Source organism: Sander vitreus, chromosome 7 (assembly GCF_031162955.1).
Source record: "Sander vitreus isolate 19-12246 chromosome 7, sanVit1, whole genome shotgun sequence".
Taxonomy (NCBI): Eukaryota; Metazoa; Chordata; class Actinopteri; order Perciformes; family Percidae; genus Sander; species Sander vitreus.
The window spans coordinates 11,378,224-11,395,147 of NC_135861.1; the positions used below are offsets into that span (position 1 = coordinate 11,378,224).

The following is a 16,924-nucleotide window of genomic DNA, read 5'->3' on the forward strand; positions in this document are numbered from 1 at the left end:
AGCAGGTGTCTTGAAGCAGCATGCTCCTGAAAACCACCAAGCATCATTAGACTGTCACTGTTTAAAATTACTGAGTAGATTGGTGTATCATCACTGTGTGGGTATTCACTTCACACACAGTTACTGAAAACACAGGAACTGAAACACATGTTTCCATCCAAGTAATCAAAAAAGGAAATCCTGCTCTGCCTTGATGGGTTCCTTAGTGATGTTATTATAGCTGTACAGTTTGTATGTAGAAGATCAGCATCCAGGAATCATTTTGTCGAAGGAAAAATATGTCAGACAAATGTCAACACTACATTGTCCTGTTCAGCAGAAGCAATCAACGGCATTCCTGGGATATTACACTGTGCTCTGTTGTGTATCTAATGGTCTTCTAGTATACTGTGCACCATCATTCTGTGTTCAGTCAAAGGCTCTCAGCCATTAACTTTATTAAGTTTGCTGGACCACTGGGGCTCTTTGCTCTCAGACTTAAATCAAAACTGAGAAAGAAAGATAAACGGTAGTTCTGTTTCTATATTAATTTTTATAATTATGCAATAAAATAGCTTAAAATGTGAGTTTCAATTGGGTGAAGAATGATTAAAAAAATGCCTTTGATATCCATTTTTTTTAACTTTTAAGTTGCATGAGAAATCATATTAATATTGAGTAAATTGTACTTTCCTTTGGACTTTATTCTTGAATGAAAACCTAGTTAATGTGAGACGGACACAGATGGAGAGAAATAGCAGAAGGACAGATAATAGATAAAATTATAAATAGATAGATCGAGTTAATCATTTCTAGAATGGAAATGATAAAGAGAGAAAAAGAAACAAAGACTTCCATTGAGGAACAATAGAGCTTTATAAGACATGAAGGCAAGACCTAACGCTCAGGCCGCAGTGAGGTCACAGCCTGCGTTTTGCTCACTTTTTCAACTAATGAGTCAGTGGTAGGTCAAAGGTTAGCCAGTTAACACCCCCGCCCACACACACACACACACACACTGAGGAAATGTGATGGCTGGCATAACTCACCTCCCCTGTTCTCCTCCTTCCTTTCTGATCTTTTCAAGGTCTTTCAAGCGTCTTCTGTCTTCTTACCTTTTCTTTTCCTGCTCTCGCTCTCTTTTGTCACATCAAAGAATTGACTTTGTCTTACTACCGGTCCGCTGACTCCTTCACCTTCCTCTGCCCTCACACGCACGCACGCACGCACACACGCACACAAACACACACACACACACACACACACACACACACACACACACACACACATATTGCTTAAAATTCAATGGGAGTTAGATTGAGTAGGATGAGATTTTGCTTCAGATACAAGCACTGGTAATAATGGGAAAAAAAGGTTGATTAAAACTTAGCACGAGTATGTTTTATCGGAAGAATATGGGTGTTCGGAAGTTGGTGAGGTGTGAGTTTAAGTGTGTGTATGTTTATTCATTGTGTAAAATGTGCATGTCAGCCAGAGGGTGGAGGTAAAAGTGGAGTGTGTGTGCCCCTTTCACAGGAAACAGAGGTCTCCTGTTTGTTAACAGCTTAATGGGCCTGTCGATTGGTTGAACACCTTCACATGTACACACACACACACACACACACACACACACACACACACACACACACACACACACACACACACACACACACACACACGGAAGTATGTATATAATCACACAACTCCATCTAACCCCCTAGTGGTTTTCAAAGGTTGAAAAGCAGGCTTTTGTAAACCACTGAGGTGTGTGTGTGTGTGTGTGTGTGTGTGTGTGTGTGTGTGTGTGTGTGTGTGTGTGTGTGTTTATCAGGCCTAATGAGCCACAATTCCGCTTGTTGCTGCTTTCACAACCTGGCCTGTCTGTCACTCTTGGGTTAGGCTGAAAGACAGAACAGACTTATAAAGAAAGACATTTGATCAAAGAAGAGAGTAAAGTTGTATATCATAGAGAGATGGAGAGAGAAATAGAACTATATTATATACCTTCAATCATACATTCATTAATCAATATTTATCTTAAAGGAAATTTGAAACACAAAATGTAGAGAAGCCAAAATAGTTTTACCATCTTGGACACAATTGGAAGATTAATAACAAAGCCATATAGTGTCCTGTACATTTAGGCACAAACATACTTTAAATGAAGTCAAAATAAAAACATGAATATTACCAAATTAAATTAGGAAGAATCTGCAGGCTTTGCACACAGGGCAATTGTTCATTGATGCTCAGATTCATGCCTTTATGAACCTCTTCTCTAGTGGGCCCCTGGGGTCCAACAGTGTCTGTAACTTGATCGACAGACAGATGTTACAGTGGCCTGTCTGGGGAAAAGTAAACAGGAGAGAAACGGAGAGATTTAGATGTGATAGCTGGTGTGTTTGTTTACAGTAGTGTGTAAAGACAGCAAGGTCTTATTTTGTAGACTACGGAAGTAATTGTAATGACAACACAGACATTTGAAAGCACCATATTAGCTCATCATGTATTACGTAGCCCTGGGGTGGAAGATCACTGATAATCATCATGGTAATGTTCGCTTCACTTAAATGGGCCAATCACTTTAAAGCTTGGTGTTAAGATAAGGACTCTGGCCAGAAAAAAAGAATGTGTGCCATCCAGTCTGTTAGTGTACAGTAAATCTTTCCTCCGGCTGTCTCCTGAGATCCAGCTTACTGTAACTTGACTCCGACGTGGACAGATGTGACTGCGGGTCAATAACGTGCTGTCTAATAAGAAGAGGAGGGAACAGACAGAGAGGGATAAGGATACTGAAAATTGATGATGTGAAGGAGGATAAAGGAGGAAGAGAAATAAAAATGGTATAGAAAGTGGTCTGTTGTAAAAAGTGAGGTGATGCTTATAAAGACAAGAAGCAAAGAGTAAATACAAACGTCAAGCAAGTATGCTGTTAAAAGAAAAAAAGTTTTACATTTTTGGGGAATACACTTACGTTTATGTTTGTTTGCATTCTTAGAGTTAGATCTGAAGATCCATACCACTCTCATAACTGCACACTAAATGCTACAGCCACCAGCTGGCTAGCTTAGCTTAGCATAAAGACTGGAAGCAGGAGGAAACGGTTAGCCTGGCTCTTCAACTAACCCAATCTACCCACCAGCACCTCTGAAGCTCATTAACTAACATGTTATATCTCTTTTGTTTAATTCATACAAAAACTTACACATTGTTGTTTTAGCGGGGGGGGGGTTATGTACCGGACTATTATTACTATTATATTATTATTAGCTTATTTCTTATATTAGCTTATATTGTATTTACCATATTGTCTAACTATTCCTTTAAAAGGAAGTTCTTCATAGTGTATTTTGTCTTATGCTCTGTATGGTTCAGTTTTTCTTTCACCTAACTGAGATTTACTGATGTAAATGTTTTAACTAAGCTGGCATAAAACATATGCCAACAAATGTGTCAAACAAATGTCAAGCATGATACACAACTACTCAGAGGTGTGAAATAAAAATTTTCCACTAAACTGAACTGGAAAACTTTAGAAAAAAGTAGAAGATAACTGAAACACAGTGTTTCACACCCACTGCAATGCAGAAAATGTCTGTGTGTTATATGAAATACATACTGTGTAAGTTAGCCAGCAACATATACTGTATATTGAGTAGTTCAAAGTTCCAGGCGCTTATTATTTGTGTGCATTGACATGGCGGTTCATATGACCATTTTACCCTTAGTAGACACACATTGTAGACACAAAGGCTGTCACAACAGGGTGTTGGAGGCGGAGCTGGGGACTCGACAGTGTTGTCACAAGCAGACAGGGTGAGAGGAGCTATGTGAGGAATGTCCAGCACTAAACCAAAAGAGAGAGAGATAGTCCACGTTTTATCCGTCTGTCTTGGATTTACGGGTATTTTTCTCTTGTGTTGTCATATTAACTTGTTTTTACACTTTTATACTGGGCAGCAGCTAACTGAGGTCACATCAATGGTATTTTTTTGGTTTTAGTGACCTGAAGTGACGTTGTACAAGCAAATAAGATTAGTTAAAGCCAAATCACACCAATATCTTTTAGACTATTTGGATGTGACCATTTTAGACCAATAGATGTAAATAAAATCAGTTTTTACCAGAATGTTATCCCTGCAGGTGTATATTGCTTTGAAGCAGCATTCACATCATGGATGTAGGGAAAAAAGAAAGATCCAAATCGATTATTTTTATTTGTAAAGACTATACCCTTCAAATTGCTATTCATAGGTAAACTGAAACTGTGTTTATGTGTGTGTCTTTCAGTCCGACTGTGTGAACTATGTGAAGATTGTGCACCACTATAACCGCACCCACCTGTACGCCTGTGGAACCGGGGCCTTCCACCCTACCTGTGCCTTTGTGGAGGTGGGACACAGGATGGAGGTGAGGAATACACAAAACAACACAAACTGCTAGACTGCAGTATTCCCTTCTTTATTTTTCCTTGTTTAAGTACATCATGATCTAGTACAGAGACACTATCTCAAACACCAGTTGTTTTGCCTGAATCAATTTTATAATTATACTTTATAAGTCAATTGCGATTCATGGTGCAGTTACACTGATATTAAACTTTGTTTTCTCTCACCTGCAAACAGTTATTCAAACTCAGACAAACACACAGACACACCCACATGCGCACACACACACACACACACACACACACACACACACACACACACACACACACACACACACACACAGCAAACCTCAGTCCTCCGCCAACCTGTTCATTATAAGTGAGAACATAATCCGAACAAACTGCAGGAAAGCACATCAAAACACAAGATTTATGTGTATTAAGAGATGAATGTTGACATCCGATATCCAGCAGTTGCTTATGCTTGGAAAGCTTAGCATTTGACTCAAGCAAGCTGGAGTCTGATACAGACGCTGTAGAAAAGGTAAATTATGGCAAAGAGTGCAGACAAATCCATCATGCTTAGCTCAAGTTCCCGGTTTGACTATGGTTTTGACAAAAGAAAACATAGTGTATGTGTGATCACTTTTTAAATCAATTTCTCCCTGTCCTCTTTCTCTATCAGGACCATGTGTTCAGGATTGACCCCTCTCAGGTGGAGGACGGGAAAGGGAAGAGTCCGTATGATCCTCGCCACAATGCTGCATCTGTACTCGTCGGTAACTGAACTTATCCAAATGAATATGAGCTGGTTATCCCTTAACTACAGGATTGTACTTACACTGGTTTGAAATATGTTATTGTCATGCTATATATAAGCTGATTTTGGTGGATGGTATAGACCTTATCATCAGTAAAGGTCACATGTCCAATCAGGGAGTTATTGATTAATTCTGTTTCCTAGGTGATGAGCTATATGCAGGTGTGGCCACAGACTTAATGGGACGGGACTTCACCATCTTTAGAAGCCTGGGGAAACGCCCCTCCATCCGCACCGAACAGCATGACTCGCGCTGGCTAAATGGTCTGTTTGTGTTTGTTTCTGTGTTTATGTGTGAGTTTAGGTATCAATTTGTTTTTAGTTTGGTTCACTTTATAACTAACTAAAATCTGGTTGTGTTAATAAACAACACTCACAACTTGTTTAAGACGACTTTGTTTCTGTCCACCAGAACCAAAGTTTGTTGGTTCCTTTTGGGTCCCAGAAAGTGAAAACCAGGATGATGACAAGGTATTTTTCTTCTTCCGCGAAACGGCGGTTGAGGCTCAGGGGCTGGGAAAGTCCACCTACTCCCGCATCGGACAGCTCTGCAGGGTGAGAGATTTGTTCATCATTTTAATTAAAGTGGGTGTAAGAGCCATGTTGTATTGTTAATATTTTTTGGTATTTTATTTTCACTGCAAAAGTAAATAGTGTTTATGACATATAAAAAATATGTAGTCCAATATACATTAGAATTCAGGGAATGTTGTAGAATGTGCTTTGATGTTTGTGTTTTGCCCTATTAAAACTCACACTCCACTAGTTTGTCCTGCTATTGACAGACTAGTGTCTTTTTTTCTAAGTGAAGTTAGTGTAGGTTAGGCTTCAACAGAGCAGGATGTGGAGCAACAATTGTTCTGACCACTGATTGTAGATCGCTGACTGTAGACTGTATTTTTGCTTATAGGAAAGTCATTTTTTAGCACAAGGTCATTTTTTTGGATATTCCAGCACTTTTTGTTCATCTTCTGTTTTGATCACATCCATGGAATAAACCGTTTTCACTTTCTACAAGCCTCGTTCTTGGGATAGCTTTGCATGTTGAAGTTGGACATGGTGGTCTACATGAGTCAGAACCCTTTACATCCTGCAAATAGCGGCAAAGAATGTTGCCACTACAGTGGGTGTAGTAAAACTAGTCCGGATCAGGCAAACTCAGCCTGGATAGTTACAATTGGTAAAGTGGTGATAAGATGCTGGTGCCCAATGTATAACACTGCTCTTCCTCTCTTTATTCACACTTTTTTAACGTTATATGCTGTTTTGTCTTAAATCAGAATGACATGGGCGGTCAGCGAAGTCTGGTGAACAAGTGGACGACATTCCTCAAGACCCGTCTTATCTGCTCGGTGCCAGGAGCCGACGGCAGCGACACATACTTTGACGAGCTGCGTAAGTTCACTCTGCAGACAGAGATTCTGTACTGTATCAACTGTATCAATTATGCCTAAAATCACATTGAAGAAGCATGATGTGATAGTTATTGGTGTTTGAAATGAAGGGCCTCCATGATACTGAAGTCAATCAACTCCAGTTGCTCAACCGGTCTAGTTTTCTTTTTTATGTCCCCATTTTCGACGTTATTCATCCAACACATGTGCAGTGTGAAGCAGTGTTGTAGTCAAGTCACCAACTGTCGAGTCCGAGTCGAGTCTCGAGTCCCCAGAGTGTTTGAGTCCGAGTCGAGTCGTCAAGGTTGAGTCTGTGTTGAATTCCAAGACTGCCTACATTTCTCCACTCTGGCACCTTTAAAGAGCTGATATACTAATAAAAGAGGGTCTACATTAAACAAAAATGACACCACTGTCACGATTGCAAAGGGCTTTTATTTAATGACTTTTTTCTAAACAACATTTAGCGCTGCTCTTTCCAGCATTGGACGTAAAATCTGTGTAGGCGAACTTCACGATCCGGGGCGCATCTCTCTGCATTTTCCAAATGTGAACATGTAGTAGGGAGCCCGAGAATCATGCACTACAGTTGCATATATCAATATCAATTCCTTTGTTACGAGAGTAGTGAAAGTAAGAGCGAGAATGCAGAGTTAAGTGAGTGACGTCAGTGAGTGTGTTGTCAAGCAAGGAGAGCGAGCTGTAGCGGTGTCCGACTGAGAAGCGTATGTGTGGCTGTGAGGAAAAAGCGAGAGAAAAAAAAGATCCCAAAGATGATGTAAAGTCAGTTAACAGTTAACAATAAACAAGAAGCTTCTCAAGACATAGTGGCTTCATCTTTTGTTAATACGGTTGGTGAAGTAAAGGGTGTTACCCCCAAAAGAACATCAGATGGAATGTCTCCCCAGCTGCTTCCCGGCCAGTCTTGGAGCCCGAAACAGGAAAAGTGTAACATCTTATATCACATTTTTATAACTAAAGTCAGAAACTTCATCCAACGTCCGATTTTATATATCCTCGAGTCCGAGTCGAGTCTCGAGTCCTCAGTCACGAGTCCAGAGAATAGATTCTCGAGTCGGACTCGAGTCCAGAGAATAGAGACTCGAGTCTGAGTCCGAGGCCAGGAGTACTCCATCACTGGTGTACAGTATAATACAATTTTTCAGAGGTTAGAAAAAGCAAAACAAAGAGTTAAAATTTAGGCTGATTTTCCAACCGTGCTTTAACCGTTGAAAGCACACTCTGTAAGTGCAAAGGGAAAGAAAGTCGAGGAAAGCATAATAAATTATCCAGGATTTCTGACCTCAATTGTAGATTACTGTTTAGCCCCACATTCCTGCAGACTTGAAGAATGCATGAGTGAATAATAGATTCTGGCCTGATCGGTTCGGAAGCCAGTGTTGTTGCTGTGGGCTCATACTACGTTGCAGGCTTGTCTCTGTGAGTCTTCATATCACAAAAGGCAATGTTTTCATTAGACAGCATCAGGAAGAGGGGAGGGGGAGCATGGATTGTGGGTAGAGGAAATATTTTCATAATAAAGAAGACATAACTTAACTCTAAACTCACTCGGATTGTTCCACAAACATCTGGTGCCAGTTCACCCGAGCATTGTACTCATACTGTAAATATTCACAACCAAGAGATAAAACCTATCTGTACTTTATGTATTCAGTTCAGTAAAATATGGCTTCATACAGGCCCTTTGCTAAACCCCTCCTCAAGTAATTATCTAATCATAGCTTAGCAACCTTGATAGGCAGGGCAGGCCTGTCAAGCTCAAAATTTGTCCACATGCTGAGTATCATAGAGCAATACTTTAAATATGGTAGTGTCTTGTTTTAGCCTTTTGTTCTTTTTATTTTGTGCTAGGAATGGGTTAGACAGTGTGTTTGTCTTCTTTAACATGAGCTTCCAATTTAAGCATGTCTGAATAACTAGCTTAAGCTAAGGCCAACTACATTTTGTGGGGCTACAGGTTATGTTTAAAAAAAGCCCCATTCATGACTACTACATGCACTGTGTAGTATTTCCCCCACTGTGTGAAATATGCTACTACTGTGTATCAGAGTGCAGGCTAATGTTAGCAGCTCTTCCACGAGCTTTGTCTGAAATCAATTTCGAAGATTGACGGGCTTAGTACACTAATGGTCAACTGCACAAAATATGCACTTTATTTTAACATGTAAAACCATGACAATCAGACCAGAAGAAATCCCATTTAACTTAAATACATTTTCCTTCAAATGCCATGACTTAGGGGAATCATTGAACTAATTAAAAAATGCTCATTTTCTGACTAAAGTAAACAACACAGGACAATGTATCGTCTCACAAAGAGAAACACCAAACCTCCAGTAATGTGGTTTGCACTGCATCTGCAGCAGTTTCAGCTTTGTTTATGATTGATCTCTCTGACCATATCTCTGGGCCATAATATGATCTGTCTTTATGCTTATCTCGTGACGCAGTGAAAGGTGAACTACTAAGTGGAAGAACTTTCCAAATCCTAACCCTACCTTAGGCTAAATCTGTCAATCACATTATCTCATATGAACAATGAGTCTCTTATCTTGACCAAGAGATTTGTGACCATACCTGAGGCCAAATCTTTAGAAAGGACCTCCCTGTAGAAATAATTGTGTTGATCTGAACCTGTTGAAAATATTCTACTGAAATACCTGCACCACATTACTTTTTAATATTAGTTAAGAAATGCATTAGTCAGAAATGCATCTTGTTTGTGGCGGACCACAATCTGACAAGTGTAAAAGAATGTTTTAATCAGACTAAATCTTTCTAAATCTTTGCAAACCACTGCTCAAAGCTGTAGTGGATTGTCTTTTGTGTCATGACTGACTGAGTAATTAGTGAAACGTGTCTTTAAAGTAGACATGGCCATAGGGCTTTGTTTATCTTTCTCTCAACCTTTGACCTGCCACCACCTGAACTGTGTGTGTGTGTGTGTGTGTGTGTGTGTGTGTGTGTGTGTGTGTGTGTGTGTGTTCTCAGGCGATGTGTTCCTGCTGCAGACGAGGGACAGAAAGAACCCTCTGGTCTACACTGTCTTCTCTACTTCCAGGTCAGAGTCCATTCTTATTGTGTGTGTGTGTGTGTGTGTGTGTGTGTGTGTGTGTGTGTGTGTGTGTATGTATGTGTGTGTGTCCAACAGAAAGAGAAAGGAGAGAAGGACAAGTGTGTATGTGTGTGTTTTGATGTCTCTAACCCCACTCCCCCTGTCCCCCAGCAGCAGTGTATTTAAAGGCTCAGCTGTGTGTCTCTACTCCATGAATGACATCCGGAGGGCCTTCCTGGGGCCCTTTGCTCACAAAGAGGGGCCCAACTACCAGTGGGTCCCCTTCCAGGGAAAAGTCCCCTATCCACGCCCAGGAATGGTATGTCAATAACTGTCAAGACTCATCCATAAAGTAACGTCAAGAGTTTCTAACGCCGGTAAAAAAAAAGTACATTTACAGAAGAACTGTACTTATTGTACAATTCTGAGGTACTTTACTGGGTATTTCCATTTTATGCTTCTACATTTCACAAGCAAATGTTGAACTTGTAACTCATTTACATGCTACACTTACTATAGTACACTACATTTATATGACAGCTATAGTTATATTAAATTCAGTTACAGTCTGAATGGAGCCATTCTGCATAATAAGTGCTTTTAGTGAACATTTTCTTTTCACTTAAGTAAACTCTTGAACAATAAATCAAATTATTAATGCAAGAACTTTACTTGTAATGGTATATTACAAGTAATGTACCAGTATTAATAGTATATACAGTACTTATATGTAGGTCTTCAGTAACAGATTTGAATACCTTTGCTGCCTGGTTTCTAATATTTCCATTTGGGGCACTGAACTGTAAAAATACAAAGTCATATCAATGAATACATGTAATATCCTTGTGATATACTGTAAGTCTGTAAGGCACTTCATGTGCTTGCAGTATTAGGCCTCATTTCATCCAGAAGCTCTCCACAGTCCTCCCAATCAATATGTGCTTATTAGGACTCTTACATTCTGCTAAGCACACAAGCGTAGCGTCAGCAGGATTTGTTATGCAGAGCTTCAGCTGTTACAGCAGAACAATCCCTATTGTATGACTGCAGAATAGTAATTGTATTTGGCCTACAGTAAACCCTCTCTCACGCCATCATCACCTCACTGGGTAGTAAAATTAGCGGAACGAATCAAATTGAAAGAAGCCGATCATGCGTACAAGATAATTATGCAAAACTGTATAGAAAGCAGATTCAGAGTTTGAAGTGCATAAACCAGATCAAACGTTTTTTCACTTTATGAGCAAACCGTATCTCATGTACACACACACACACACACACACACACACACACACACACACACACACACACAATAAAAGTGTGAAATCTGCCTAATGCTACAGCATATTGTAGTATAATTAGTATCTTGAATGAAAGTCTTTCTCACCATAATCACCTCACTGACTTTGTCAAGTCAGACATTTTATACCAGTTTACATGCAGAGCAAACACAAAACATATTTGCTCATCAAAAAAAGTGTTAGTCATTGTGGAACATTTGAGTCTCTGTGTACACTCAATCAGTTCTGTTCTGCAGAGCTTTAACAAATCCCTTACAGTAGAATGGATTGGCTGGATTATAAAAGTACTTTAAATTGCTGGGTAGTGGACCCTTGGGTAGAGTAAACCCTTTAATAAATACAAAACGTGCATATTCATACATTGCCAGGACAATATTTTGCATTGAAATGGTTTTGGTTTTGATTATTTTATTAGTATTTACAGTCTGTTTTTAATGTTTCAGATTTACTTGCATTTTGCATAACCATTGAAGTTCAGTAAATTGTATACCACAATGGAATCAAAAATGCAAAATAACTGCAGATTACACTTTCTTTCTTTTTTTTTTTTTTACTTTTTCTTTAAATGTAAGCAACAGCCATATGCAACACTTATTTTGGGCTGTATCTCATTTGTGTGTGTCTGCAAGTTTGTATAAACAAGGACCTTCTGCTGGAATATTAATTAATTAATTAATTAATTAAACATTTCTTTATTTCCCTCCATTAGTGTCCCAGCAAGACATTCGGCAGTTTTGAGTCCACAAAGGGTTTCCCAGATGATGTGATCCAGTTTGCGCGTCACCATCCTCTGATGTATAACCCTGTCTACCCTATGAGCCGACGGCCCGTCTTCGTCAGAACTAACGTGGATTACAGCTTCACACAGATTGCTGTGGACAGAGTCAGCGCCGCAGACGGACAGTATGATGTCATGTTTATAGGCACAGGTGAATGACTTATATTCAATTCTAACTCTTAACTTTATATTCAAACATGAAAATAATGAATTGATGTGTTATCATGTGTGACTTAATTGGACTGCGTTTCTTATTTCAGATAAAGGGACAGTACTGAAGGTGATCAATGTCCCCAAGGAGAGCTGGAACAACATGGAGGAGCTTCTACTGGAAGAGCTGGAGGTCTTTAAAGTAAGACAACTTTAATCAAGCTCATTTCTTGTAGATATACTGTAGCATAAATGTACTGAATGTGTATCGAGTGACAATACATGGCAATTCATGCATCTTAAAATGTCTTTAATAATGCAAATGTTTTTAATACTGTATGTAGCATGGTAATTAATTTGCTGTATCTCCCCTGCTCTTCAGGATGCCTCATCTATCATTGACATGCAGATCTCCTCAAAACGGGTATGTTTGTTTTATACTTAGTTTAGTTTAATTTATTATTTTTTTTCCGCCATTTGTCACTTACAACATTCAATGCACTGGTAATGAACAATAAATAGACATAACATTATTGCTTATACTTCAAAAAAAACAAACATACAAGAAACAAATGGGACCGAAAAGCTGTAGGCTGAAGCCTGAGCTTATTACACCTACCCTTTTAACAAATTATTTTCATTCCTACGAAGAAGAAAGTGACAGAAACTAAGTATCAAGTCAAGTCAAGTCATCTTTGTCAATTTCTTCACATACAGTCAGGTCCATAAATATTGGGACATCGACACAATTCTAATCTTTTTGGCTCTATACACCACCACAATGGAGTTGAAATGAAACGAACAAGATGTGCTTTAACTGCAGACTTTCAGCTTTAATTTGAGGGTATTTACATCCAAATCAGGTGAGCGGTGTAGGAATTACAACAGTTTGTATATGTGCCTCCCACTTTTTAAGGGACCAAAAGTAATGGGACAGATTAACAATCATAAATCAAACTTTCACTTTTTAATACTTGGTTGCAAATCCTTTGCATTCAATTCCAGCCTGAAGTCTGGAACGCATAGACATCACCAGGCGCTGGGTTTCATCCCTGGTGATGCTCTGCCAGGCCTCTACTGCAACTGTCTTCAGTTCCTGCTTGTTCTTGGGGGCATTTTCCCTTCAGTTTTGTCTTCAGCAAGTGAAATGCATGCTCAATCTGATTCGGGTCAGGTGATTGACTTGGCCATTGCATAACATTCCACTTCTTTCCCTTAAAAAACTCTTTGGTTGCTTTCGCAGTATGCTTCGGGTCATTGTCCATCTGCACTGTGAAGCGCCGTCCAATGAGTTCTGAAGCATTTGGCTGAATATGAGCAGATAATATTGCCCAAAACACTTCAGAATTCATCCTGCTGCTTTTGTCAGCAGTCACATCATCAATAAATACAAGAGAAGCAGTTCCATTGGCAGCCATACATGCCCACGCCATGACACTACCACCACCATACTTCACTGATGAGGTGGTATGCTTTGGATCATGAGCAGTTCCTTTCCTTCTCCATACTCTTCTCTTCCCATCACTCTGGTACAAGTTGATCTTTGTCTCATCTGTCCATAGGATGTTGTTCCAGAAATGTGAAGGCTTTTTTAGATGTTGTTTGGCAAACTCTAATCTGGCCTTCCTGTTTTTTGAGGCTCACCAATGGTTTACATCTTGTAGTGAACCCTCTATATTCACTCTGGTGAAGTCTTCTCTTGATTGTTGACTTTGACACATACACCTACCTCCTGGAGAGTGTTCTTGATCTGGCCAACTGTTGTGATGGTGTTTTCTTCACCAGGGAAAGTATTCTTCGGTCATCCACCACAGTTGTTTTCCATGGTCTTCCGGGTCTTTTGGTGTTGCTGAGCTCACCGGTGCGTTCGTTCTTTTTAAGAATGTTCCAAACAGTTGATTTGGCCACACCTAATGTTTTTGCTATCTCTCTGATGGGTTTGTTTAGATTTTTCAGCCTAATGATGGCTTGCTTCACTGATAGTGACAGCTCTTTGGATCTCATATTGAGAGTTGACAGCAACAGATTCCAAATGCAAATAGCACACTTGAAATGAACTCTGGTCTGCTCCTTGTAAATGGGATAATGAGGGAATAACACACACCTGGCCATGGAACAGCTGAGCAGCCAATTGTCCCATTACTTTTGGTCCCTTAGAAAGTGGGAGGCACATATACAAACTGTTGTAATTCCTACACCGTTCACCTGATTTGGATGTAAATACCCTCAAATTAAAGCTGAAAGTCTGCAGTTAAAGCACATCTTGTTCGTTTCATTTCAACTCCATTGTGGTGGTGTATAGAGCCAAAAAGATTAGAATTGTGTCGATGTCCCAATATTTATGGACCTGACTGTATACTAGACATGCAGAGGAATCGAAAGTTCGTTTCTCACCATTCCATGGTGAAGAAGAAAAAATGCAGATTTTCCTAACACTAAACCAAAAACAATAAAACAATAAACGGCAACAATATTACAAAGACAAGATCACAAGACAAAAACACAAGAATGTCACAAGCAGCAAACATTGTTATATGATGTGGTCTGGTAGTGCAGAAAGGTGTGCAAAAATGCAACAGTGCAACAGCAGCAACTTCAGAGTCCAGAGGGTTTTTTTTTGGGCGGGGGGGTAGAGAGGGGAGTAGAGAGGGAGAGAGTTCAGTTTCCTGACAGCCTGGTGGATAAAGCTGTTTGCTAGTCTGGTGGAGCGGGCACTGAGGCTTCTATGTCTCCTCCCAGAGGGTGGGAGGCTGAGAAGACTGTGTGCGGGGTGGCTATCGTTGCTCACAGTCATGGTCGCTTTTCGGGTGAGGCGGGTGTTGTATATGTCTTGCAGGGGGGAGTGGGGCCCCAATGATCTTTCCAGCTGTGTTCACTATGCGCTGCAGGGCTTTTCTGTTGTAGTCAGTGCAGTTCCCAACCCACACAGTGATGCAGCTGGTGACAATGCTCTCAATGGTGGCCCTGTAGAAAGTGCCCATGATGGGTGAGGGGGCTCTTGCTCGCTTGAGTTTGCGGAGGAAATAGAGGCACCACTGTGCTTTCTTCGCCAGTGATGCAGTGTTGATGGTCCAGGAGAGGTCCTCACTGATGTGCACCCCCAGGGATTTGGTGCTGCTCACCATCTCCACAGCAGCACCATTGATGGTCAGTGGTGGTTGTTGGATGTGACCTCACCGGAAGTCAACAACAACAACCTCCTTGGTCTTGCTGACATACAGCAGGAGGTTGTTGTCTCTGCACCATGTAGTCAGAAGGTCGACCTCCTTCCTGTAGTTGGTCTCATTGTTTTTGGTGATGAGACCCACCAGAGTTGTGTCGTCCGCAAACTTCACCATGTGATTTGTGCTGTAGGTTGGTGTGCAGTCGTGTATCAGCAGGGTGAAGAGCAGGGGACTGAGCACACAGCCTTGGGGGGCCCCTGTGCTCAGTGTGATGCTGCTTGAGGTGTTGTTGCTGACTCTTACTGCTTGTGGCCTCTCACTGAGGAAGTCCAGCAGCCAGTTGCATAGTGAGGTGTTGAGCCCCAGCTGTTCTAGTTTGCAGATGAGTTGGATTATGGTGTTGAATGCTGAACTGAAGTCTATGAACAGCATTCTCACATATGAGCCCTTTGTGTCCACGTGAATGAGGGCTGGGTGTAGGGCAGAGCAGATTGTATCCTCTATGGACCGTTTGGCTCGGTATGCAAACTGGAATGGGTCCAGTGTGGGGGGGAGGGTGGATGTGATGTGTGACATGACTAGCTGTTCAAAGCACATAATGATGGGGGTCAGTGCCACAGGGCGGTAGTCATTAAAACAGGATGGAGTAGGTTTCTTTGGTACAGGTATGATGGTGGTGGCCTTGAAGCATGATGGAACAACAGCCTGTCTCAGAGAAGTGTTAAAGATATCCGTGAAGACATCCTTAAGCGTGTTTTACACTAGACGCATCCAAGGTGGCGCGCGCCATCGTGACGTCAAAATTACGTAATATCCTGCCGGCGCGAGGTCGCGCACAGCTCTTTTTTTTTCAGCGGCACGCGACAAAGCGGAAACGGAAGGCCTGAACGGGTTCGCCGACAACCGGATGCCAGGACTCTCACAGTGACTGCAAGTCTCTTTTGTAAACTTACTAGGTTAAGATTAGTTATTTTATGGTGAATGAAAGGCTTGATCCGACGAAGTAGGTCATCGAATCAAATCGAAGCATTGACGGCAATGCTGCTGCCAGTTCTGCCGTTGTTTACCTTTTTCTTCTTCTTCTAGTCTGTAGAAAGAGCAACGTCTGTAGCCTTTGCTCATTAGCGCCACCTCTGTTCAGGAGAAGACTGCAACTAGTGTCGTGAGCACCAGCGCGGGTATAAATAGTCACGGCGATCCCATGACGTCACATTTGCACGCGCCAGCTGGGCTGCGTCTAGTCTATAAGACCCATTAAGCTCCTCTGCACAGTCCTTCAGCACATGACCAGGGATGTTGTCTGGGCCTGCTGCCTTGAGGGTGTTGATAGTGGAGAGTGTCCTCTTCACGCTGGCAGCAGACAGACACAGAGCCTGATCGTGGGGTGGTGTTGGAGTCTTCCGTGGACTTGTTTTGTGCTTCAAACCGTGCAAAGAAGCTGTTGAGGTTGATGTTGCTGTCGCAGATCTGTGGCACGGGTTTATAGTCTGTGATAGTCTGAAAGCCCTGCCACAGGCTCCATGTGTCTTTGCTGTCTTTAAAGTGGCAGGTTAAACACTAAGGTTAAGTATACACTATATAGACCAGTTCCACCCAAAAAATCCCAAACATTTTATGTACCATCTGGTATTCACACTTCAGTTCAATATTTGTTAATCGGCTGATGTTTAAATACTTAAAATCATGGACGAAAAAATGTAACATTTTGGTTCCCTTTTTTTGTTGAGCTTTTTTATATCGCTAAGGTGGGACCTAAGGAAGGCGGTTTTACAGGCTCAGGCAGCACTTAGACATAGGGATGATGTAGGGAAGGTACAGCCTTGGCTTGAGGGGTTTGGGCCAAGTATAGCCAGTTAATATGAGTTTTCTGATATA

At 41.1% G+C, this 16,924-nt stretch overlaps 1 protein-coding gene across 2 annotated transcripts in view; it reads left to right on the forward strand.

Annotated features, from left to right (window-relative positions):
- The window catches only part of sema3b (sema domain, immunoglobulin domain (Ig), short basic domain, secreted, (semaphorin) 3B), an 88,596-nt gene that overhangs the window by 66,739 nt on the left and 4,933 nt on the right, over positions 1 to 16,924 (forward strand). For both annotated transcript variants that reach the window (XM_078254571.1, XM_078254572.1), the window contains exons 5-14: positions 4,270 to 4,389; positions 5,052 to 5,145; positions 5,331 to 5,450; positions 5,599 to 5,741; positions 6,467 to 6,581; positions 9,593 to 9,662; positions 9,831 to 9,975; positions 11,667 to 11,886; positions 11,996 to 12,087; positions 12,268 to 12,309. In XM_078254571.1, the coding sequence (XP_078110697.1) occupies positions 4,270 to 4,389; positions 5,052 to 5,145; positions 5,331 to 5,450; positions 5,599 to 5,741; positions 6,467 to 6,581; positions 9,593 to 9,662; positions 9,831 to 9,975; positions 11,667 to 11,886; positions 11,996 to 12,087; positions 12,268 to 12,309 (1,161 nt within the window). The remainder of the gene's footprint in view (positions 1 to 4,269; positions 4,390 to 5,051; positions 5,146 to 5,330; positions 5,451 to 5,598; positions 5,742 to 6,466; positions 6,582 to 9,592; positions 9,663 to 9,830; positions 9,976 to 11,666; positions 11,887 to 11,995; positions 12,088 to 12,267; positions 12,310 to 16,924) is intronic.